Below are 24,223 nucleotides of genomic sequence, written 5' to 3'. Positions count from 1 at the left end.
AGTGGAGGGCCACATGGTCCCCCAGATGTCCAAGAAAAAACAATAAACAGAACAGTGAAAACCCCACAAACAAGTTATGAACAAGCTGGTGAGGTCAGCGCTTCAGTAGGGAGAAGGCTGTTCCTCCTGTAACACTGAACACTGAGCAAAAGTTCCCACATATTCTTGTAAACAGCACAGACAATATTTCTCAGCATTACTGAAGACCAGGAAACACCTTCTGCATGTTGTCACACAAACACTTCACTGCCGTCTCATTTTATATCCTTCTCAGTTTTTACAGGAACAAATAAAAACGAACAAATCTGTTCTCGACTCCTTTATTTGCACTTAGAAAAATTAAAAAAGACTGTTAGAGCTGATGAAAGCTTTTTTGCTACTGAACCTTCGAAATGATTTCCACAGTAACCCATTTTTAGAGTCCATTTAATAACTTTTAAAGGTTTATAAAAAGGAAAGCCAAGCTAGACAAAGTTAATAATATTCAACTGTCATCTCAGTATACCACATCAATTATTTAAAACAAGGCAAAAAAAAAAAAGAGAGAGAGGAGAGGAGAGGAGAGGAGAGGAGAGGAGAGGAGAGGAGAGGAGAGGAGAGGAGAGGAGCTTGTACTTAAAGTGATTGTGCATGGATTAAGGTTTGTATGTGTCAATGTTTTCACAGCATGCTCACTAGAGATGCAAAACCTGTTGTCTTGCATATCTCTGTACATGACGCGGCAGCGTGCAAGTCTGTGCATCATCCTTTCTGAGGAGATAAGAGGAATTGCCAGGAGGCAATGTGCCGCTTACATACGTTATCAGCAGCAACAGAGGAAATGGCAGACAAACAGGCGGCTGACCTGTCAGACAGGAAAACATCAGCAATATATTGTCATTGTGGAGCATATGCTTTTGTTTACTTCTGCTGTGTTATGTCTTTCTTTCTTTATAAGGACAGGACAACACTGTAAAGAACTAGTTTCTGCTTCATGTCTTGTTTGAAGCAGAAAAAAACAAAATCACATTTAGAAAAGGTTTTGAGCAATGAGACAGCAACAACCCAGGGGACACACAGACCCAAACTAAACAGGAAAAGCAGGACAGAGCCATCTGACGTTATGATAGCAGGAAAGAAGAGGAGAGGAAGGGTCAGAAAAAGATGGTTCAGGGATTATTAAGGATAATTTTTCACGACAGCATATACCTTCTCCCGCTTTCATGTTTTGATTATGAGAGAGATAACAGGATGACATGGTGTGACATAAAATTTCTTATGGCTGTTTTCTCCAATTTTAGCCTTTATTTCCTCAGGATTCTCTGGCTAAAAACTATCTTTGGTGACACTAAAAATGTAATGAGAGAATCCACAAAAACAACACAATAACAACTGAACTCCCATGAACCTGTGGGTCGGTGTCATTGTGGGGAACTATCGTAAATCTGCTTCACACAGAGATTGTATATCTGTGCCAGAACAAAAACAACAGCAGTGCATATCTACTCCAGTGTGTGATTTTAAACAGCAAGGTAGTCTTCCATGAGAATAAAACAGCATGACATTGTATATGACAGCAGCGTTGGTGAACAGTGGCATAAACATGGCATAAACAGTTATTTACCAGCAATGTTAGATGTTTGTCCTCTGCTCAGAGAATCAGCTGCTCCTGGACCTCACATCATATCTCCAATCTGACTTAGCCGCTAACTGCTGGTAACTGCTTTTTAAATTTATTAAGAATTAAATTAAATGTGGATCACACACATTATACACTGTAAAACTTTTGTCTGTCCTGTCTTTCCATCTCATGCCTAGACTACATGCATACCACTCCGATCTTCAGAGGCATGTGTATAGAACAGGGTTTCCTCCACCGTCCTGTCAGCCCAGCAACTCAGCAGCAATAAGTTGAACTCCAAACACAAAGTTTTAAATGGTATTTCAAATGATGCTGACACTAATACTTAAAAAGGTGGAATCAATTTGTGAGGGCACTGCACCAGTCAGACTGTCAACAGCGTGAAGAGGCTACAATTGTATAATAATCAATCTTCAAAAAAGGCAAGAGGTTCAGTGCATGATTTGATTTAATGACTCCATAATGACTGTGAGAGACAGATGAAAAAGATATTATGAACTTTCTACCTCGGTACCTGAATATGTCCAGCAACAACAAACAAGACTGTCACACACACACACACACACACACACACACACACACACACACACACACAAGCACACACACTGCGGAATTATACTTCCAGTAACTCTGTGGTGAAAAAATAAAATGCATAAGCACAAGTAAATAAATGTGCTGCAGACCATTTATCTTATTGATTTGTTATTATCATATTGTAACTCAGTGAACTAAGGACTCTAATAAATGATTTCTAATGAACTGTATGAAAACAGTGTAACATCTCCTATTCAGTCAATCATGAATCATAATGTCCCAGGGCTAATTTTTAAAATGTTTTTTTGAACTACAATTAAGGTGAGGCTCATTTTGGTTACAAATCTCTCCAGCAGCAGTGGATAAAGTCTGTGTCCAGGAATCATCAAAAACGAACTAGACAACCATGATGGTCTTTCATGACCTTGGTGCACTAGAAGTAAAAATCATTCATGCTCTCAGGAGGCAGAGAGATGGTGTCCACTAACCTTTCGGTGACCCAATCGGAGCTTCGCTTTGGGACTTCACTAAGCGACCATCAGTATAGGGGCTACTGTGGGAGCCAAACAACACCTCAGGGTTTGTTACATCTCCTTCCCCAATCCTGTCTTCCTCTTCTTCCTCATCCTCCTCCTCATCTTCTACACACTCCTCCAGTGTGTCTTCCTGTCTCTGTTCCAGCTCCGCTGTGTCATCCTGCCTCTGTCTCTCCTGCTGCTTGCTGTGATTCTCGATCACCTGTTTGGTTGACAGAAAAACAAGGCATATCCCAGGTGAGCCTGGGCTTTTGTTGATAACTGACAGAATAGTAAATCACTATGCAGAGTATTTTAAAAGTGTCCAAGGCTGGAACCGTTGAGCAAAAGCTTCCATTGCTTCTATCAAGCTACGGGCTCCCTTGTTTAATATAAGCCACAGCATGTGAATGATTTACCTTATTTGCTGTCTCCATGACCACCTCAATATTAAGGTTCTGTGCCGCCATGGCCAGCAACTCATCATCATCATCACCAACATCCCAGGCATCACTTGTAATGCTCTCAAACTCCTGAAAGGTGGTGGCTTTCTTGGGTTTGCCTGGTGTGGCTGGAGGAGGCTTATTACCTGCTTTAATCAGGCTGGAGGACAAAGACAGGGCAATGGAAACAGCAGTGATAAGGGAAAGAGGGAGAGATTAAGGGAATTGAAAAATGTGTGAGAGGGGAGGTGGGTGTAGAAAAGAGGAATAAGAAGTTGAGGCAGGAAATAAATAAATAATCACAGTGAGGAAAAAGAGAAAGACTAGAGCAATGAGAAGGGAATAATTTCAATTTCAACTGTTGACAAGGAAACAAAACAACAGCATACTTCTGAAAAAAAAAATACATACTAAAAGAAAGCACTAAGGCTGGGAAAAGTCACTCAAAAGTCCGCATTTTGAAAAAGATAATAAAAGAATTCTCTTAATAAAACATGTGTATGAGTCACTATTACACTTCTTGTCTATAGCACTTGAATCAAAGGTTTATAACACTAGCAAGAGAGTAGCTTGCTGTATTTAAAAGACAAAGTAGTGGTGATGCCAGCTTTGTGCTGCAAGGACACCATTTCTTTCAGTGTGAACAAGGGATGCATACAAAATCAGAATTCAATTACACTCAACATTTGCTATTTCACCATGCATTGCAGAAAAAAGGAAAATGAGATGAAAACTAGTTTTTCATATTAGCTTAATTATATTAAAAAGAAGAAAACTGAGTCTTATGAGATACCCTGACAATATACAACCAAATTAAATTAAATCCTCTGAGGAAATCTACACAAATAAATACAAGTCAGAAAAAATTAAAGAATTAATAGGTTTTTTTCCTTAGCATGGAGTGTGTGTGTGTGTGTGTGTGTGTGTGTGTGTGTGTGTGTGTGTGTGTGTGTGTGTGTGTGTGTGTGTGTGTGTGTGTGTGTGTGTGTGTGTGTGTGTGTGTGTGCGCGCATGCATAGTAAGAGAAAGTTGGATGCAGAAATAAAATACATAAATATTTCCAGACTAACCTACTGATACTGATAGTTTAAAAAAATTAAGAGAAAAAAAGGTTAAGATTTTTCTCTGTTGTTTTTAAGCTGTACATGTAATACCTTAAATTATTTCTTTTATCCTTTTTTAATTCAAATAAACATTATTTCACACACATTCAAACTGTGTATCCTGTAAACATGTAGCAATGACATTCTGTGTCCTTTGATTTGAAATGTTCTAATTTTATTTAGTTAAAATATTCTACATGCATAAAATGCTATTAATATACTAGTTGCCCAGTACATTTTAGCGTGGGTTAATTTTCACTGACACTGAAGAGCAGGACTGGATATACAGGAAAAACAAAAAGCTACCATGGATATGCTACTATACCTAATACTGTAAATACTTATTTCCACAAGTTAAGATTACTATATAACATTCCATCACGTCACAATTGGTGTTATCTGTCAAGTTCAGAATCACATTACTGACAGGGATGTAGCAAATGTCCAGTATTAATCAATGCAAGACAAATAACAGTCTTGTATGAGGGAATTGTAATAGCAAGTAATGGGCTGTTATGCAAATACCCCAATTCAGCCAAATGGTGATTTTTATGAATTGAGATGAACTAAAACAAAGTTAGTTAAAGTGAACACATTAAGTCTGAACATAACCAAAGTTAGGGCTCAAAAAAAATTATTTAACAACTAAGATATAAACAGCCATTTCAATAACCAAAACAAGCTACACTTCTCTAGATTAATAGAACAAAGTAATGTGAAGTGAATATATCCACAATGATGAAATACATTTAACTTACTTAGCGTGGAGAAGCGGGTCGAAAGGTGGATGTTGTGCCCCATACACATGCTGAATACTGAGAAAGTGAAGACAGAATGAATGAGATAAATCATAAGTGATTGTCAAGATATCCATGTTAGCTTCTATTACCCAAAATAATACAATCGCACGCTTAAATTACAGTGACCGAGAGGGATGAAAGAGCTTCTGTTTATTTCATGGTCGTATCTATAGCCTTCGTAATATAAAATGCTCACTGAATCACTTCTGACAACTCTGTGACTGTGGTGTTGTTCAAGGGTTAGCAATTTAGCTCTTATCCAGCTAACAACAGAATGATATGGACTGTTCCTGCGACGCTATTTTACCAAGGAGAATGACGGTTTGCAAATAATAAAACTCGCCAGCTAACCAGTACAGCAGGATAATCAATGAAAGCAAAAGCTGCGTATGAAGTTCAATTGTAAAGGGCCAGTTGAGTTAGGCTAGCTATGTTGAGCTAGCCGAAAGGAGATAACACGTCACTCACCTGCCAGGAACCTTCGCTGCGTTTCTTTTCCAGAACTGTTTTTTATTAGCGTCAGTCGACATTTTCCCACTACGGTCCAAACAGTCCCGAACACAAACACAGGAATTGTGTCGTTATGTGGAAAACGTGGAATTTGTGTTTATTTACACCAAGTCCCTTCCTTCAAAACTCAGAAAGCTGCCATGTTGATACTGCTTAATCGGCAGGCAAAAGCTGCTTTGATTGGACGAACAGGTACTTCCTCTTTGTGAACCAATCACAAGTGAGATCTGCTGTTAGGCGACGTGCGCTTCTTACGTCATCGTCGACTGTCTTTCCGACAAGAGCTGTGTCAATCAAAAGAGAAGACCACCAGCATCAGGACCAGAGACTGAGAAGGAAGAAATGAATAGTGTACCTAGTTTCACTAAGTGTCGCGATCACTCTAGTTTAGAGGAGCAGGATGAAATACAGCCTTCATGTTTTTTTTAAGATTTACCGTTGTTTGTATCGTAAATTTTTAACACATAATTATTCAGACACAATTCAATTACATTAGAGGATAATTATATTGATTAATTCAATTAATGTTGCACGCACAAATCACAAAGCAAATCAATTCATTCCTTCACACAGCTGTGTAAGAGATTATGAAGTTATTTGTCATATTAAAATTTACAGTACAGCATAATTTTCTTCACAGTGCAGTCACAGAGTCCCGTAGTTTACCGAATACAGATTCTGACACTTAATAAGTGTTTATCTCTTACTGACAAAATTGTTGAATTATTATTGAAAATTCAACCATATAGTTTGTTCAACAATTATTTGAACGTACATTGTTTAAACCTGTCTGTTTTATGTATTCAATTTTAGTCATTATATTAACCTTTGAACGTATGATAATTAAGATGAAGTATTAATATAGTATCAGACGCAGGTTCACTTTTATTCCCTGTGTCATACAACAAAATCCTGATCTCAAGAAAATATTTTTTTGCAGCAAAACCCCTTGTTGTCTCAGTAATTTAAAAAATAAAGGGAAACGAATCTACATGATTTTTATCCTTAATTCACATTTTTCAAAAACTTCCGGAGGTGCAAATTGGTACAGTATTTTGTTTTTTGCTCCAGTGTCTTATGGTTATGAGGGGATAATGTATCGTGAGCTGTCACTCTGGAATTGTAATGAAGTACCTCACTGCCCTTAGTCATGAATTATACGACAAATGTTTTCAAAACATGCTGATGATGTGATTGTTCAGTAGGATATATGGTATAAACTCTCCCTCCCTCATTATTTACTGATACAGCAGGCATTCTTTCAGATTTGTCCGTAGATGTGAGTGTGAGAGTGCATGGTTGTTTGTCCTTCTTGTGGTCACGATGAGGTGGCGTCTCGTCGGGGGTGAACCCCGCCTCTCGCCTTTAGTCAGATTGAGTTATGCTCCAGCAGCCGCCCAGAGGAAATGGTTGTAGATGAGACGATCGCGAGTGAGACGACTACGATCGTCTCCTCTGCTCCTCTGCAAGAAAATGAAGGTGTGTGTGTGTGTGTGTGTGTGTGTGTGTGTGTGTGTGTGTGTGTGTGTGTGTGTGTGTGTGTAAGTGTGCGCGCGCAAGCGCACCTTGTACTTTGTACCTGATGGAAAATAGGCAGCAGTGTAACATCTGTTTAATATACGATCTTTGTGTTGATTCACCTCTTTGCTGGCAGGAACATGTTAGTAACCGGCTGATTCAGTCTGACGTAGACGGTGGACGCGGCTTTTTATAAGTTAAAATGAGAATTTACAAAGTAGCGAAAGACACTACTTAATAGTATTATGGAAAAACAACCCAGATTGTTTTCATCAAATCTTTTTCAGGAGTACAGACATGTAGAAGTTGTGCTAAATCGTTGTGTTTTGGCGTGGAAGGAAACTGATACGACCAGGACACCAAACTGTGGCATCAGCAGCATTCCTGAAACAGGTGAGTCTAACGTAGAAGAGCCTATGAGTTGTAAAGCTTTGTTGTCCTCCAAGAGCGACTGATTTTGTTCAAGTTTTAAAAATTCACAAACTGAAATATTAAGGAACTTGGTCATAACATCATCAAAAGATCGTTGAGAAGCGGGTTTATTTGTCTTTTTCTGTTTAAACGCAAAGAACATTTAAAATAGTGTAAAAAAAAACCACAACGACAAAATAAACTATGTGGATACTGCTATGGAGATTTGCGTCCTTATGCTGCACTCATTTTTGCCATAATTGTATACAGTACTTTTTATTGAGGCTTAATGTGCAGTACCACTACATATCACTGGGGGCAGTGTAGTAAAACTTCAAGCTGAGATACCACAAATGTGTGTGAATACAATAAAGATGATGTTTCCTCGAGCGGTTAGAATAACAAAATAAGTGGAAAAGCTCATTATCCACATATTTTTATGCTTATAATGCCCTTATTGACCAAGCAAGGCCTATCACTGGCTCCAATTTAGCTATTTATTTACTAGATGCATAAAGGTGACCTCGGTTACTGTTGTCATTTCCCTTGTAGAAACATTCATGTCTTCATTGTCTTCTTGTAGATGTATCAATGCCAATCAAAAGAGTCCATAAAAACATGGGTATATTTGACTACAGACTTGAAATGATGTATTTATTTTCACAAAGTACAGGAAATATAAATAAGCCTTATTGCTCCTTCCAGTTAGTTGTCACCGTGTCAAAGAAAATGTCTGAGGCAGCTGTCTTCCCATTCTGTACTCATTATCAGGATCATGCACATGTTGAGCAGGCACTGTCAGGTCATGTTGTGGACTGTAGTTGGGGTTCTGACAAGAGCGGGTCACACAGAGTCTTGAGTCAAACATAATTAAGAGGCTTATTTCTCACATGGCAACAATGAGTAGGGGTTGACTGCTTTTTTGTTCCACAGTATAAGGTTCACTCATTTTTCACAAACTCAACAACTCATTCATAAAATGAGTCATCCGCCTCGATGACCTTTGTGAAAAACTCTTGAATTCAGGTTTTCTCTCAGCCTTTAAAGAGCCAATTGTTTTAAATTTTGTGTTTTTTTAAGAGTTTGTCCAAGAAGGATTGAAAAGGAAAAAATAAGCACAATATTTTAGTTTGGGTGTGACATCAGATGTCATAAGTGAACTCTTTATGTCTACAGAGGAAGCAGGTTCTCCCAGAACTCCAACGAACACTCAAGAGAGCGTCTTTCATGTTTTCAGCGGCCACCATAGGGGAGGGTGAGGCAAGGGGTATTCAGCTGGTTGCAATATGAAACCTCAGTGCTACTTCCAACAAAATCCTTTAACTTTGAGTGAGCTTTCTTACGTCCGTTCAGAGAGAAGGGTATGCCTATAAGCAGGGACACCGTCAGGACAGGTTACCCAGTGAAGTGATTACAGACGGTTGTACAAACTGGAGTTCAAACCTGGGCATTGACCTTTCTCAAAGTGGTACCAAGTGCCCTGTAGTAACCTGTCATAAAGACTTTCGTTTATTGAGTCAATGTTCAACATGGCGGCATCAAAATCTCTCCCCAGTGACGGGAGCAGGTCCGTTTACTCTGGAGGCAGCGATCAAGGAGACTTTTAATGAATAGCCAATGAAGTCAACATCATTGTTAAACAAGACAAATAAAGTCCCATTCTTTACAGGAAAATAAAATGACTCAAGGTGCTGAAGTGTATTTATCTTTTCCAGGCTTTGTGTAAACACTGGATATTATTAGTAGTAAATAGTGTGTTTAATTAGTCACTACAGGAAAGGAATTCTCCATGATGGTTTTATAAAATGCTATATTTATGGACTGTATTTCTAGGTTTTGACTTGCATCATTGACTAAAAAAGCTTGCCACACTTTGCTTCTCCAGGATTTTACCTCAAATTTAAACCTGTTTGTGGTGCATGAGACTAATTAGTGAAATATCCTTAAGATGTTTTCACTGGAGGTGGCATTGCAGTGTTGTGTTTCAAGACATCAGTTGATCTGCATGGTCAATGATAAACCAGAAGTAGCAGTAATAAAGCAAATGACTCAAACCAGAATAAGAATGAATTTGTTTTCCTTGGTGCTTACATTTTTCAATTCATTCTATTAAAAGTGAAAAAAAAAAATTAAAATGTGACAAAGCAAGCTGAGCTATCAGGAGGAGACATGTTAGTTGGTACAAACATTTTCTATAAAGTAATATTTAAACTGCAAGAAAAAGTCAGTGAAGCCGCTGCAGCGCTGAGAAGACAGACAAAGTTAATCCCAGCTGATAGCGGGAAATCATACAGCGTGACTCAAGTTTGACAAGTCTTCTTCAGCTCATATTTTCCATTTTTCCCTCACTAGATTTTCCCAACCATCAAGCTGAGACACAACTGCCATAAATGCCCAGAGGAATTGTTTTGAGCTGGAAGCCTCCCTCTGGTCTTGATGCTTCAGTTTAGACAACATTAGTGGACGTTACTGCTTGACATTTAAGTGGATTTGGTTGTATCAGAGCATCTGTCAGTCAAATTTGCTGACTAGAGAGCATGACAGGGTATCCTTATTATTTATTTATTTCAACACATATTCACCCTCACAGACATACACACAAAAAATCTAGTCAATGAAATGGCATGGCTTCTGAAGCAAGAGCAAATCTTAAACCCACATAAAGTCACCTCTCTGACATGATGCAGAATCCCATCTTGGTGGAAAATCTAGAATAAATTATATGCTTCTATGAGGCCCTCTCCAAATAACTATGCTTCATGTGTAATACGTCCTCTAAACCCAGATATACCTCTCTTGGCAATGGGGGTTAGATATTTGCTTTCCCATGTGGTGGAGATGGATACAGATGCAGTACGTCACAGTCAGGGATTCACTTATAGCCATACTGGAAATGTTGGAGATCAGGCTGAAAATAGGGTATCAGCATAACAGAAATTCCTCTGCAATAAAATCCTAGACAGAAATCCACATTTAACAAGTAAAGAAGCAAAACAAAGCTACATGATGTTGTGCATCAGATGTGAATACAAAAACAACAGGTCTCAAAGATGACTGCAATATTTCTAGCAGCTGTGTGAAATGGTTTTCTGACTTTGAGACAACACTGAGCATCAAAATCAGAATGCAAATGAGCTGCTGGTTTGCTAGTTAGAGATTTTCTATTGTCACCTTCTCAGTTTTGCATATTAGCATCTGCTAATGAGCACTAAAGCAACACACAAAGAGTAAATCACAAGCACAAAAATTTTATACTACTGCTGGTGTGAGACCGACATGACTATGTTTTCATAATTTGATAAAATACATCCAATAATTGCTTAAAGATTTACCCAAATCCAATTTCTTTGCTTTGCATTGCTGTTCATGGTTCATACATTGAAGATGTATGGACCAGGAACATCTGTGCTCAAGTCTCGGCCTATATATTTTGCAGATATAGAGAAATTACACTGGTGAAGTACACATCTTGACCATAGCTGCATGCGTGTAAAAGTCAGGTTCTCAACAACAGCTTCATCTTCTGGGCACCATGGATATCTGTGTCAAATGTCAGTAGTCTTTAACATATTCCAGTAAAAACAAAGACATGAAAACATTCATCATGGTGAGACCGAAAAAAAATAATGCTTTTCATCTTCTGGGGATCACGAAAAAAATTATCCCTACAACCAAGCATCTATTGTGGCTAGCTGTCAAATAAGCAGCACATGGTGATGAATATTCCTTACAGAAAATGTTTTTGTATTTCACTCTGACAATAAAGACTTGTACTGGATTATTTGTCATTGGGAGTGAACTGGCAGTATCATGCCTCCCCTAGTGACTCTTTCCATTACACCTTCTCTCTTTCCCGTCCTGTCCATCTGTTTGCCTAAGCATTGGTTTAGCAAGCCCATTGTGCCTCAGAGAAATCCATGTCTTGTTTGAAAGCTCTCTGCTATGTGTACCCTGGCAGATCTATGTTTTGTAATCTAAACTGGTTCTCAATGCAGAGCCCTGTCTGTACATTGAGAGACAGCTGCACAGGGAAGAAGGAAGGAAGATGCTGAGTAATAAATGCAGCCAAAAAAAAAAAGACAGCTGGAGATTGTGTAGGCTCTGTTTTATACCAGCCCCATTCTATTGATTGTATTTATTTACCTGAGGCTCAGGTCAATAGGAGTAAATACTAGGACCTCTAAAGCTAATTACACCACAAATCAGTCCTTCACAGGTGGAGAACCACTTTGCTTGACAATAACTCGTGTTTTCAGCTGCAAAACAACACGTCCATGCCCTTCTTTGACTAATACATTAATATGTTTTAATTACAGATTATATCACCCAACAAGGTTGATTAGCTCTTCACCCTTATTCAAATGCGATACCCTCTCTTGCGCCCATGCTGCATGTCACTTGGAAAACAGCATAAAACATAAAATAGCAGGAAGGTCATAAGGAAACATGATAAATAATGTGGAAATGCCTCAGAGCAAAAGCATTTCTTTAAGCTGACACTGACTTGTCCTCCAACACATTGTCAGTGCCAAACTGCAGTAACAATAAAGGGATTACATACTGAGCCACAGTGTAGAGGGAGGGGTGCAGAGAACAACAGAAGAATATAAATATGATGACAACTTGCTGCCAGAGGACTGAAAAAAGGGTGAGGCCAGGTGCTGCTCTGTCAGAGATATCATACACAAAATCTCCTGAGCAAACAAGTGGGAATCCGTGTGATATATGAAGTTAAGGTAAATTCTGTAACATGATCTCAAATATATATGGTCAGCTAAAAGTGTTCTGTTGTAGGATCTTTTCAACACCCTCATGTAAAACACCAAGTGTGTGACAAGAAATTTGTCGTTGTGCTAACATTAGCTGCCATGCACAAGTTCCACGGAATCCTGTCGGGTGAGATGTCGCCCAGTTGTAGGGAAGCAGGATTAACAGGATCGTGAATCCAGTCAAAGAACTTTTTATAGATGTACTTGTTTATTTACCATGAACAAACAATTTCAATGGAGTGCATAGTTTTACCAGCAGCAAGACATCTTGATCACCCTCACAGAGAAATTAATCATTAAGAGCAAATTAATTTTACAATTTCAATGACAGTTTATGGTATTGGGCAGCACGGTGGCGTAGTGGGTAGCGCTGTTGCCTAACAACAAGAAGGTTCCGGGTTCTGGTTTCACATGGGGCTTTTTTGTGTGGAGTTTGTTTGTACTCATCATGTTTGTGTGAGTTCTATTCAGGTTTTCCGGCTTCCATCCACCACCAGAAACATGCCATTTAAATAGATTGGAAATGCTACATATATCCATAGTCTGATAATGATCATCTCATCATTAAGAAAAGTAATGAATGAATGTTCGATCCTGGATCTTTTTACCCAGGTCTCAGGTCCCCAAGAGGAAATAATCACTCTTTGATTCTATTCAGAATCTGTTGACATATGACACATGAAACCTGTGGCAAACATGATGGGAACATGGTGCACGCAATCATCAGTACAATTCAAATCAATAAAAATTGAGTAAAAATCTCAATACTGGTTCTGGCCCTTTAACAGTGGATTACGGTGGATTGAAGGTTTTAATCTATCTCATGTGGTTTGAATGGAAACCAGTAGCTCCCCCAGGACTGAGATGTTTCTGGCTCAGTAGAGAAAGACTCTAACAAAGCCAGAAGTGAGGGATTACATTCACACTTGGGGCAAGGCGACACTCTGCCATTGCCAGAATTTGAGGTTAATTCCCTGTCTTGCGCTTTAAGATCCACATGCCAGGGTCAGGGAATCATTGTCCTAATTCAATGTGAACGTCTATTTCGACTTGGCCTTATTTATATGGCAGTCAACCTTGTGAGATTTCAGTTCCAGTCTTTCCCTTCTGCATCGCAAGAGCTTCCTGCTGTTAACAGTTTTTTAGTTAGCATGCAATGCTATAGATAATGTTGCTTCGGACAAGGTCGAAGGAGCTATTCCTTTAGTTTACCAGGCTTTATAATGCAGCTCAGCTAACCACCTGTTTTCTGCAGCTAACTATTTAACATACAGATGTGAACTTTGGATTTCCACTATAAAGCCAAATCTTTATTGAAAAAATACTGTACAAACCTGTCTGGAGTTGAACAGTTTGCATGCCTGGTCCACCTTTTGGATACTGATACATCACACCAGTTTCAGTAATGTACAATTTTGGCATTCGAGAGACATTTGGAATACTTCATTTACCGTTAATTTAAAATGTCATGACTTCCTCCAATACTTGTACCAAATGCTGCTGGGAATCATACATCGGTGAAAGAAACACAAATTTAATCAGTCATACCTTGAATGTTGTTCATGTGGCAATGTTTTTTGTTTTTCATGTGGATATTTTCAAGGGTGTCCTCCATGTGACTGATTATTTGTTTGTTGCTATTTGAAGAATTATGCATCACCTTGAAATAGAACTTTCTGGAGGACATGATTGCTGATCATGAAGTGTTTTGGTTTGATTTGTTTCAGCTTACCTTACATATGCAGGGGCAGCAACGACAACAATTAAAAGACAAAATTTGAATGCTTTGTCCCAACGCAGTCTTTCTCGTCCACAAAAGCAGACTTTTTGCAGACCTCTCTGGCTCACAGTGACTTACTAAGCCTTAGTTGTATGAGTAGTACTTGCTGGATAACTGCCAGAACTATGATTCTTTCAGACACAGAGATATGCATGTCAGAGTGGAGCAGGCAGGATCTGTTCTGTACGGCTGAGAGCTTATCGCTTATCTAAGGAGCAGTATATAACTAAAAGTATGGAAAGGTTATTGTGTGGCAGTGTTTGGGATTACTGTTCACTTGTGTGCCTCTGTGAATACATACTGTATCTGGGTTACAGGGCCAGTACCAGAATGGCAGAACATCTCATTATTTGAGTTTCTTCCCTATCACAGCTCATCAGGACTGTTGACTGGTGGTTATTTGAGGTTTAATCTGACTACCTTATTCAATAGACAGGTCCGCCTACAGAGAGAAGCACCGCTTTTGTTGACCCAAAGTTTTCTTTCTCTTTTGTCTCCTACAGAAGTAGATTTACCATCAGTATAAAAATAAGTACCTTATATACACCTTTCTCTGCTTGAAGAAGAGGAAGAGTTAAAAAAGAAAAATGTGTAGTGGTTAAGCTAGAAAAGGAATTATTCAAGAATTATTCTACTCAATGTCATTGTAAAGCTATGGTAAATGTTTGCTATGAAAAGATATAAATAGCAAGTTCAAGATCCATGTTGGAGTATCTCAAATTTAATGCAGTTGTTTGTTACCTTAAGATAACTCTGACCATAGACTTAAATGCCAATAAGCATAAATAGATAACTCTGACCATAGACTTAAATGCCAATAAGCATAAATGGCAGAAGATAATATCAGATATATATATAGCTTCCTTTATCTTATCTGTGTATGTTTAGAGTATCCTCAGAGCACCTTTGGTGATTCCAGTACTAAGAGTAAAATTATTAGCATAGTATGTTGAAAAACAGGAGTAAAACTAAAAGTACTTTGGAATGATGAGAATTACTTTCTCTAATCTTATGCACACATGTGTAAAGTATACTTTAAACATCTTAGAACCTGTTTGTTCAACATAATCCTTTGCGTCAGTGCACATCGGCACGTATTAGACTGAGTGATATATTGTCAAAAAAACAAGACATCAAAAGTGTTTGTAATCTTTTAACCTGTCACAGTGGGTGTAAATGATAAAACTTGTGATGACTAGTGGCCTGCTGTCACACTGTCAAGGCTCACAGGGGTGTATGACAAGAACAGAGCTACTGTTAATGTCACTGGTAACCCTTTTGCTCTTTCTCTTCGAACTTGTCAGAAAGTGTGTAGTGAAGAACAGTTATAGCACCTGAGAAAAAGCTTTGAATAGAGCCTCTCTACTTTTGCTCACCTGCAGCTTTGGATAAAGAAACTGGGATTTATAGTTACGCTAAAAGGTCGTGCAAGAGTAGAGGAAGAAGTAGAAGAAGTGCCATGAAGTCAATAAAAGGACTTCATTATAAATTACAAAACCTTATACATCTCAAGGTTAGCTCTGCAAGTTAATTATTACATCCATGTACAGTATTAATGAGAGAATAGGCTGAATGTTATTGTAGTGTTAAGAATCAATATTGCTTTACTTAGTAAAGCATTATATCAATATTATTAGTTGTTAACAGATCCAAGTGAGGTCATTAATATTGTCACATATACTTAAATAGTGTATACTTCATCATTAATAACAGAAGTACATGACTGCATGATGCATTAATTTTGGCAATGTGGCATCTCAGATTGAGCTGCTGTTGTGCTGCATTCAGTCTAGGTGATCATGGTCAGTCCATAGCGCTAACAGTGGGTTCATTGGTCTGCCTTATCAAATCACAATGTCTCATTTTCAATTCCAGCTCTATTAAAAATTGAAGGTAAGACACTGCTCTCTGTGCTCACCACTGCCACCCCAGTAATGTCTGGCTGCTCACATGCCCTTTTTATTATCACCATGGCTATCCTCTGACATTTCTTGTTCTTTCACTTCACTACAAGAAAGCTGTATCAATGTGAACATATCATGGTATAAAATGACTGTCAAGTACTCATAGAGTACTTTTTCTTTTAATCTTGAAGAGGCAAAACATTTCAGGTCCAGTACGCTAACACATGGAGAAAGAGCAGTCACCTATTATAATTAATTTTCTATCCCTGACAGTGTTCCCTGAGCCGCCCCCACACTGTCTCCCCCTTGACACTGAGCTTTAACCCTAACCCCTTTACCACAAGGAGAAGAAACGGTGGGAACATCATGGACAAAGTGCCAGTTCATCACTTGGTTAATACATCCAGACAAACAATCCTTCATAACGCAGTCAAACGTCAAAGATATGTAAGATGAGGTGAGCTTAATTATATGTACTGTTACATGGCAGTGCAAGATATGCAGTTCAGTGAGTGGATTTGTCATTGTAACTTTGTATGATCAATTATTTATTTTATTTTATTTCATGCAAAATCACATTGACAGAGTGCTTCATGTTACATTTTAATTGTTTTTTCTTCTGAAATAAAGTTACTGTCCATGTGACGTAACTCTCCCTATTGATCATGAAGTAGTTAATACCTACATGATGCGTCATTTTTATAGGAGGAAGAAATAATATCTTAATAATGTCTTATTCTCTCTCACATATCAGAGAGCTAATATGTCATGCCTCTCTTCCATCCGTTTCTCCAGAGCGGTTGAATAAATCTATAGGTGATTCTGCAGTGAATATCATGTATTTATAGAGGTCATTGAAACTCATTTTGAGTAATACTCTCCGTTCCTGGTGTGAAGTCACCCTGTGAACTTCATCTATCAGCAGTATCGCCATCCAACGAGCCTTAATGCTTAGGTTTTCTGGATTTAAATAGAAGCCATTCAAAGATGAAAGCTGAAGTTTCAAATGAATATTAGTCATCACCTTCCAACTATTGTGTAGCTTGATTATAAAGTCCATATCTTGGCGATTCCATTGTCCTCTTTAGTTCTCTCTTCATTTCAGGACTCTCAATTACCAGAATGGAGATGAAAGAAAAATATAATTTCTCAATGATTTTCCAAATTTGCCCAAACTTGACTTTTCAAACACATTAAATTAATACCTGTCAATTTCTTTGATGTCACTTAGAAGCTGTTTAAGATAGCTGATCCATCCCATTACTGCCAGGAGGAATCCGATCACACCATACTAGACAAATTCTGTTAATGAGTGGACCATTCAAATGCTGCCAAAGTCTTTCAGTCCAAAGTCATTTTAAGCCAACAGCATGAATCCCTTTCCCATGGGAAAGCAGAACGAGAAGGCACAGTTCCTTCAGTTCAAACACTCACCAGGTCTCTTGGGATGTCGCTGTTTCGGTCCTCTCATTGACTGCCAGGCTGTCATTTTAACAAAGGATAATTTTGTAAGTGAATGAATTAATGTGGTGACTATAATTTAACAATCATTCATTTATCCCAAACTTTTTTCAGCAGATGAAATAATTGAGATGCATTACTACTGTAACATATTTTCAAATTTGAAATGATGCATAATTGTCAATCAGATAAAAGTTTAAAGTTCTCTTTTGACTCTGGTTGGGTCTCCACCAGTATGAGGAAAATATTTGGACCATTAGCTGTTAAATGTTGCAACTTTGATTGTGCCATTTGGTGCTTAAAATTTAGTGGATGCTGTGCTTATCTAAGCTGTTGTAACGATACAGCTGTGTATTACATCTGGAGATGAGCATGAGTGGTGAGACTGAATGGAAACAATAAACAGTAAACCTTTTGGACCACAAAACTGAAATAATGATCTGAAAAGGTGGCCAGTACAGCTGCAGAGTCAGGCGGTGATTCTTTATGAGCAATCTATTTGTGTGATATGAGCCGCTACTGCCATATACATTTTAATTGTTGCTTCTTTTTTTTTTTGTAATTTTAACCTAAGTATATATGATTTCTGCATTTCTTTGGTTTTGTAATCTTTACCCATCTGTGTGATTATTTATCGTACAGAATAAATCTGCTATAGCAAAGTAACACCATGCATTTATTAGGATGTAATATGGATGATTTAAATATTAATGAATTCATGTCTCTCCAGCAGACAGCCATGTTGTCCAGGTGTGTGACATAGTGGCCATCTGCAACACCAGAGATGATGATCAGGACAATATGGACACCAGGAGAGGTCCGAAAAAATCGAAGTTGGACCAGCTGTATCCCCACTCCTTCACAGGTATCAAAATTCATTGATACTTGTTTTACATTCATACTTTCTACAGTGAGCAGTACGCTGCCTGTGAAATCAATTGTCAAATTTCTTCTTGTAGCAATGGAGGAAGGAGAGTCATCATTACAGCCCGTATTGGATCTCATGTTTTGGGGGTTTGACCCACGTTAAGCACAAAACAACAGGATGTCTCCGCTTTGTACTCCATTGATCTTTGTCCACAATTCCTAATCAGATCCGACACAAGAATTAATTCTGAAAGTGATGGATAAACAAGAGAAGTCCCTCACAGCTTAGCCTGCTGGGTCCAAGATGGCAGATTGCCAGTTACTTACGCACTAATGCTTCATGTTGAGCCATTAGATTATATCCAAATAAGATGGGATTTGTATTTTTCACCAAAAATCAGAGAACAACTCAAATGCTTTCCCACAGTGGGTGGAAACTAGGCGTCAGAGACAGATTTTGTTTACACCCTGATTATGTAACATATTAAAGGATGATTTATGTCTACCGTAAATGTCTCCCTGCTTACCCCATTGTAAAGGTATTGTAAATTATTTGGGCTGAGGAACATGCCCGAAAAGTTAAGTGTTCTGTCAGATGAAAAAGACACTTAATGTGATAGTCTGAAATGCCCCATGAGTGCATCTGCTGTTAAAGTGCTTAGTATAGAATTTTGGGCTTTTTTTTGGTTCTTAATGTAAATACTTCACCAATGTTCCCTTGCAGGATATTACATGGGTCCATCTCCACTTTTTGTCGACTATCAGCAGTGCGCTGTTTTATTTAACTGATTTCCCCCTCCTACATGGCCTACTTTCTCCTTCAAGAATCTGATTGAACTGGCTGGTAAGGATAAGGCTGGAGTTCATTGTCAGTGCCAAGTCTGCAGTGTAGCAAAGCAAGATGGTATGAATGCAATCTATGCAAAATGAGAAAATGGACTATTATACCTCTTAAAGATATAAAAAGATCATCCCATGAGCCCACTAATACTGTACTGTTACAGCTGACAAACTGTTATGGGTGTCTTACAGTGATGCATATCCCAGAAGGTAAGGCTTTATTTAGCACAACAGGATGCAATCTGAAAATCCGTTGCGAAATCTTTTGTGATTTGATGATGCCGTCTTTCTCCTACCAACACTTTTGTTTCCCCATTCTTAACAAAAGAATATGAAATTTGAATAGTCGAACCTTGTTGTGATGTTGTCTATCGGGAGACGAGGTCTAAAATGCTTTAATCAAATTTTGAAGGCAAAACCTTAAATCTAAGAGTAAAGATGACAAATGTGCAATTGTGTTTTGTTCTCCTGCTTCTTACCTTGTCCCTTCCTTTTGTTTTGTGTCATTACAGTTTCCTCCATCAGAAGGACAAGGCGGCACCAGTGGTGTTGCAATGATGTCACCTTCCACTGCACCAGTCAGGGACTCTGTGAGCAGTGGATCCACATTATCAATGAGCAGCTGTCATTATTCAGTATGTAGTGTTTAATGACGGTCTCTGACAGATGCAGTAGGTTACTTAATCGGAACTTAATCATCAGAATCAAATTATTGACAAGGTGGAAACAAAGTGTCACATGCAGAGAATTGCTTATAGTTTTTCCACACACACATACATATTTGGTGGTTTATGTGTAGCCATTAAAGTGCACTGCTCAGACCTTAAGGGGGACAGTAACTATGAGAATGAAAGCTGCAGATTGACTTTAAATTATACAGTTTCTTCTACAGTAAAATGAGCGTACCACACAATTAGATGCAGTTCATTCTGCATGGAGGCAACAGGTGCCTTGTGAGGGACAGGCTTTTTATATGTCATGTGATTTGAGTAGCTGACAGCAATGTGCATATGGGACATACAATACAATCCTGTTTTATGGACTACTTTATTGGGACATCACCATGGAGTAAATTACTGTAGCACCCGAGGAAAACCTTCACTCCTCTTTTCACACCGTACCAACACGGTATGCCTTCAGGAACATACTGAAATACCTAAGACTGTTTTTCTTTATTATTATGGGTTATATCAATAGAGAATGAGGCAACCTGGAGGGAAATGGTAGAAATATACAGTAAGTCAACAGTTTACAGATCAACATTTATAAGACCAAGAAAGTGTTTGGTATTCAGTGGTATATTCACATTTCTGTCATACAAAAGTATACTTTTCAGTCATCTCTATCAATTTTCTAATAACTCCACATGCTGGTTTATGAGTAGTCTCAAGGCTCGACAAGAAGTCACAAAGAAGAATTCTATAAAAGCATTAAATTAAACTACGCTCATAAAGCATGCAGTAAGAACTTCCCAACTGTACTTTAATACAAAAGCACATTTAACTTTCATCAATTAAGACAATACCTATTGCTGAATGAGATCTTTTCATCCTTTATCAGGTTGTTTTGAGAGCTTGCATTATGATCCATAAGGAGCATTTCTTGTTCCTCAGGAGTGTCAGTATCTTCAGCAGAAGATCTCCAACATTTCTCTCCTCGACAGAACCTCACAGGAACAGACATAAAGACTGCAGCCAGCAAAGATGGCTTGATAAAACATATAAATATTAATATGTAGACATATTGCAAATTTTAAAAAGTGCAGAGTAATGTAAAATCTACTTTGATTAGTTTTGGCATGCAACACGAAGAGGATTTCTCTATATACAGTATCTCTCTTTTGCATACTGAAGTGCTCTTAGAATATGAAATGCTGTACTTATTTACATTTGATTAGTCTGAGATGAAATTTATCTTTATTTTCATTGGACAAAGAACTGAGAGGAAGGTTTGCTGTGCATGACCCTTCAAAATATATGCATCATTAGGAACAAAAGATCAGCCTGTTTATGTAAAGCCTACTTCCCATGGTGTATTAACCATCAGCTGCAAAAAGAATCGGGATGCTGATAGATTAAACAAAATATAACCCTTTGCCGAGTATGAAGACAAGCTATGTAATGTATGTGGGGGAATTTTATGAAAACTTCGTCGTGCTGAATTTGATGCACACATTTCAAACAAGCTGGGACAAGGGCAACAAGTCCTGGGTGACTCATTCACCAGATGAGGCAAGTGTTAGGGTTGAACACATGATGAATCATCACCAACTCCTGCCCTCAAAACTGTTGTCAGTTAACACAGGCTGTTATCAAATGATGACACTAGTTTTATTTGTCTCCATCCTTTTAATAAGGGTTGGAGACTGATTTCATGATTCCATCCTGCAGCATTGGCTGTGTGCGTAGCATGATGTAGCACCAGGTGTGTACAAGAGGTTTATCTCATTTGAAATTATCTCTGCCTCAGATTTTGTGGCGGGTTGAATCAATTCAAGAAAATTAACTGCAGTCATTGTGAAGATAAAGGTTCTGTGTTTTCAGGAGTGCCAGCCTTCTGCAAAGTACACCTTTATATCACCCACTGACAATCAATTTATGTAATCTAATGGAACTTTTGTCTTATTGCCAAACAATTTTGCTCTCTATATTTTGTTGTGCTCGTTTAACACTTGATCCCAATCCATTTATTTTCAATTTGTGCAGATGCTGTATCTCAGTTTGTTGTCCTAAATGCAGTCTTCCATAGCAGCCATAAACAAGCCATTTAGCATTCTCCATCGCAGCACTTTGTTGGTTTATCACCGAATGATGCAGCACCTCTGAATTGCTTCACACTCCTCCAATAGTCAGTAGACACACCATTTATTTCTTGAGCACGATGTTTTGGGCCGCAGTCAGTTTGACTGAGCATTTTGAGAAAGGTCTCTGGTTAATGAAAACTTCATAAAACCGCTGTCAGTAACTCATTTGTTAAAAAAAAAAAAAAAAGAAAGAAAGGTGCAAAGTGAGTCTCTTAATGACTATCTCACAACCCTCCCTCTCTTTTTTGCAGCCAACAGACCGAAGCGTCTTCTGGTGTACATCAATCCCTACGGAGGAAAGCAGCTTGGGAATCGTATTTATGAGCAGAAGGTGGCTCCACTCTTTCGCCGAGCCTGCATCTCCGCCGACGTGATTGGTGTGTCCCTATCAGTGGCTTATTTTAACATTTAAATAAAAAATGAGCCTCGATGGCCACCTTATAGATCTCTACTGCCACTACGGCCTCTCGGAGGGACCGAGGAGGCTTACAAGGATATGATTTGGCTTATAGTACCATTAATCACGCCACCACCTTAATGGAAGCTGTGATAGTTGATAAGCTTGGCTATCCAAACACATCTATTATTCAATAAGTGTTTGCTGGAAGTACACATAGTCTGGGGTATTGATGGTCCATCAGAGTGAATACTATTCACTCTGGAGTTCCTACAGTTGCTATGCATTGCAGAATTGTATTTGTGTTGATATTATATGCCTAGTAAACAGATTTACTCCTGAAATATTGTTTTTGCTTTTGTGGACACAGGATTCATTTTGTGTGTTAATATACAATTGCTGAATTAGGTTGTTTTGTGCTGCTGTGCCTTTGCTTTTTCTGAACATTAATCTGCATGACAGGTTCCCATGAATGTTTCAAAAGTGGAGTAATTTTCCTTAGGTTATAGTTCCAATTGCCAGTAATAGCCTGCTTGTTGCGCTAGTCCACTCATAAGAAGTCCAGTAATTCAACATGCAGTCTAAATTCTCATTCATTGAACCTGTGCTAATGCGTGATGTTTAATTTGTCTCCATAGTCACGGAGCGAGCCAATCATGCCAGGGACCACTTGAGAACAGAAGCAGATCTAGATAAATATGACGGGTGAGTAATCAACCTGGATAACTGCTGCTTTTAGGAGTGGAACACTTGTTCTTGATTGTGACATGGAGTTTAATCTGGTCTGCTCATATTGCAATAAAGCCCTTGAGAGACTTGTCTACGAACTGCGTATCAATTATCACACGTTAGGAGTTTTTTATGAGGCCCTGTCCTGCTATAATCTGTGCAGTCTCAGATTGTAATCACTGAGACAAAGCCCTGTGTGGTTCTAACATTCAGCAGAGGGTCTCTGATCACAGATGACGACCTTTTGCAAAGCATTTTGGCTTCTTCTTGTTTTTGGTCTGTGTAATTCTCCTTCAATCAGGATTTCCTACCAGTCGGCAGATAAACATCTGTAAACATGCTGGTACTGTAGGACACAGAGGCTGTTTTTATCCTCTCTATCTAAAGGAAGCTGAAAACCATGAATAATAATATTCACAAGGACAACAATAAAAAGACATTATACATGCAATTTAATTAATCAAATTTCATTAAATAACAAATGTATTACAACAGTGCAGTGCACATAGTCTGCAGTCAAACACTGACACTGAGGTATGGTGTTTATCATGTTTGCCATTTAGTTTAGCTTTTTAGCATGCTGACATTAGCTATTCAGCAGGTTATGCACTTCATGCATGCTATGCAAAATCCTTCTGAGGCTGACAGAGTTTATGATTTTCTTGATAATAAAGGATTGGCCAAATTGAAATTTGATTTGATAATGTTGAGATCAGAAGAAATTTGAATCGAGGAATTCCCAGAATAATTAAAATTATTTGTTAGTTGATTAAGTATTTCAAACTGAAGCACAGACGTCAACTTTATTTGAGTCGTTAGGATTTATCATCTGGGAACTTTAAATGTCTTTACAGGTTCCTGTTAAACTTCAGTAGAAGAGATAACTCATCTTTTTAATGGAACATTATCTTGATTAAAGAAAAATTCTGTAACTATAGCAATAGAGTTTAATATCAGCGTTTTACACAGAGACCTGAAGTGCTTAACTGCCATCAAGTTGACATCACTTTAGCCCATGTGAATTGGAGCAGTTTCTTTCCATCTACACGGAAGGAAACTACTAATAACAAATGTTAAGGCTGCTTGTAGATGGATAATTGAAATGGAAAGAAAACAGATCCCTGAGGTACTCCATGGAGGAAATGTTAGATTTGCGGTCTCTGCAGCCTTACAAAAGGTTCTTTCAGAGTACTAGGAGAAAAATCAATCTGACTTTAC

General features: G+C 38.3%; 2 protein-coding genes across 7 annotated transcripts in view; one reads left to right on the top strand and one right to left on the bottom strand.

Moving 5' to 3' along the window:
• Positions 1–5,675, bottom strand: part of tbc1d22a (TBC1 domain family, member 22a) — a 108,450-nt gene extending 102,775 nt beyond the window's left edge. For all 5 annotated transcript variants that reach the window (XM_068307418.1, XM_068307420.1, XM_068307419.1 and 2 more), the window contains exons 1-4: positions 5,485–5,675; positions 4,975–5,031; positions 3,090–3,273; positions 2,644–2,893 (exon numbers count right to left, since the gene is read on the bottom strand). In XM_068307418.1, coding sequence (XP_068163519.1) covers positions 2,644–2,893; positions 3,090–3,273; positions 4,975–5,031; positions 5,485–5,546 — 553 coding nt within the window. In that variant the 5' untranslated portion in view covers positions 5,547–5,675. The remainder of the gene's footprint in view (positions 1–2,643; positions 2,894–3,089; positions 3,274–4,974; positions 5,032–5,484) is intronic.
• A 1,514-nt stretch (positions 5,676–7,189) lies between these two features.
• cerk (ceramide kinase) overlaps positions 7,190–24,223 on the top strand; it is a 35,521-nt gene continuing 18,487 nt past the window's right edge. Inside the window, exons 1-5 of one of the 2 annotated variants that reach the window (XM_068306888.1) lie at positions 7,190–7,437; positions 18,103–18,234; positions 19,589–19,711; positions 22,131–22,256; positions 22,915–22,981. In XM_068306888.1, the coding sequence (XP_068162989.1) occupies positions 7,290–7,437; positions 18,103–18,234; positions 19,589–19,711; positions 22,131–22,256; positions 22,915–22,981 (596 nt within the window). In that variant the 5' untranslated portion in view covers positions 7,190–7,289. Of the gene's footprint in view, positions 7,438–18,099; positions 18,235–19,588; positions 19,712–22,130; positions 22,257–22,914; positions 22,982–24,223 lie in introns of both variants that reach the window. The other variant, XM_068306887.1, reaches the window with a different exon arrangement.

The sequence above is a fragment of the Antennarius striatus genome, chromosome 22 (genome assembly GCF_040054535.1).
Source record: "Antennarius striatus isolate MH-2024 chromosome 22, ASM4005453v1, whole genome shotgun sequence".
Taxonomy (NCBI): Eukaryota; Metazoa; Chordata; class Actinopteri; order Lophiiformes; family Antennariidae; genus Antennarius; species Antennarius striatus.
This window is presented reverse-complemented; position numbering and strand designations above follow the sequence as displayed.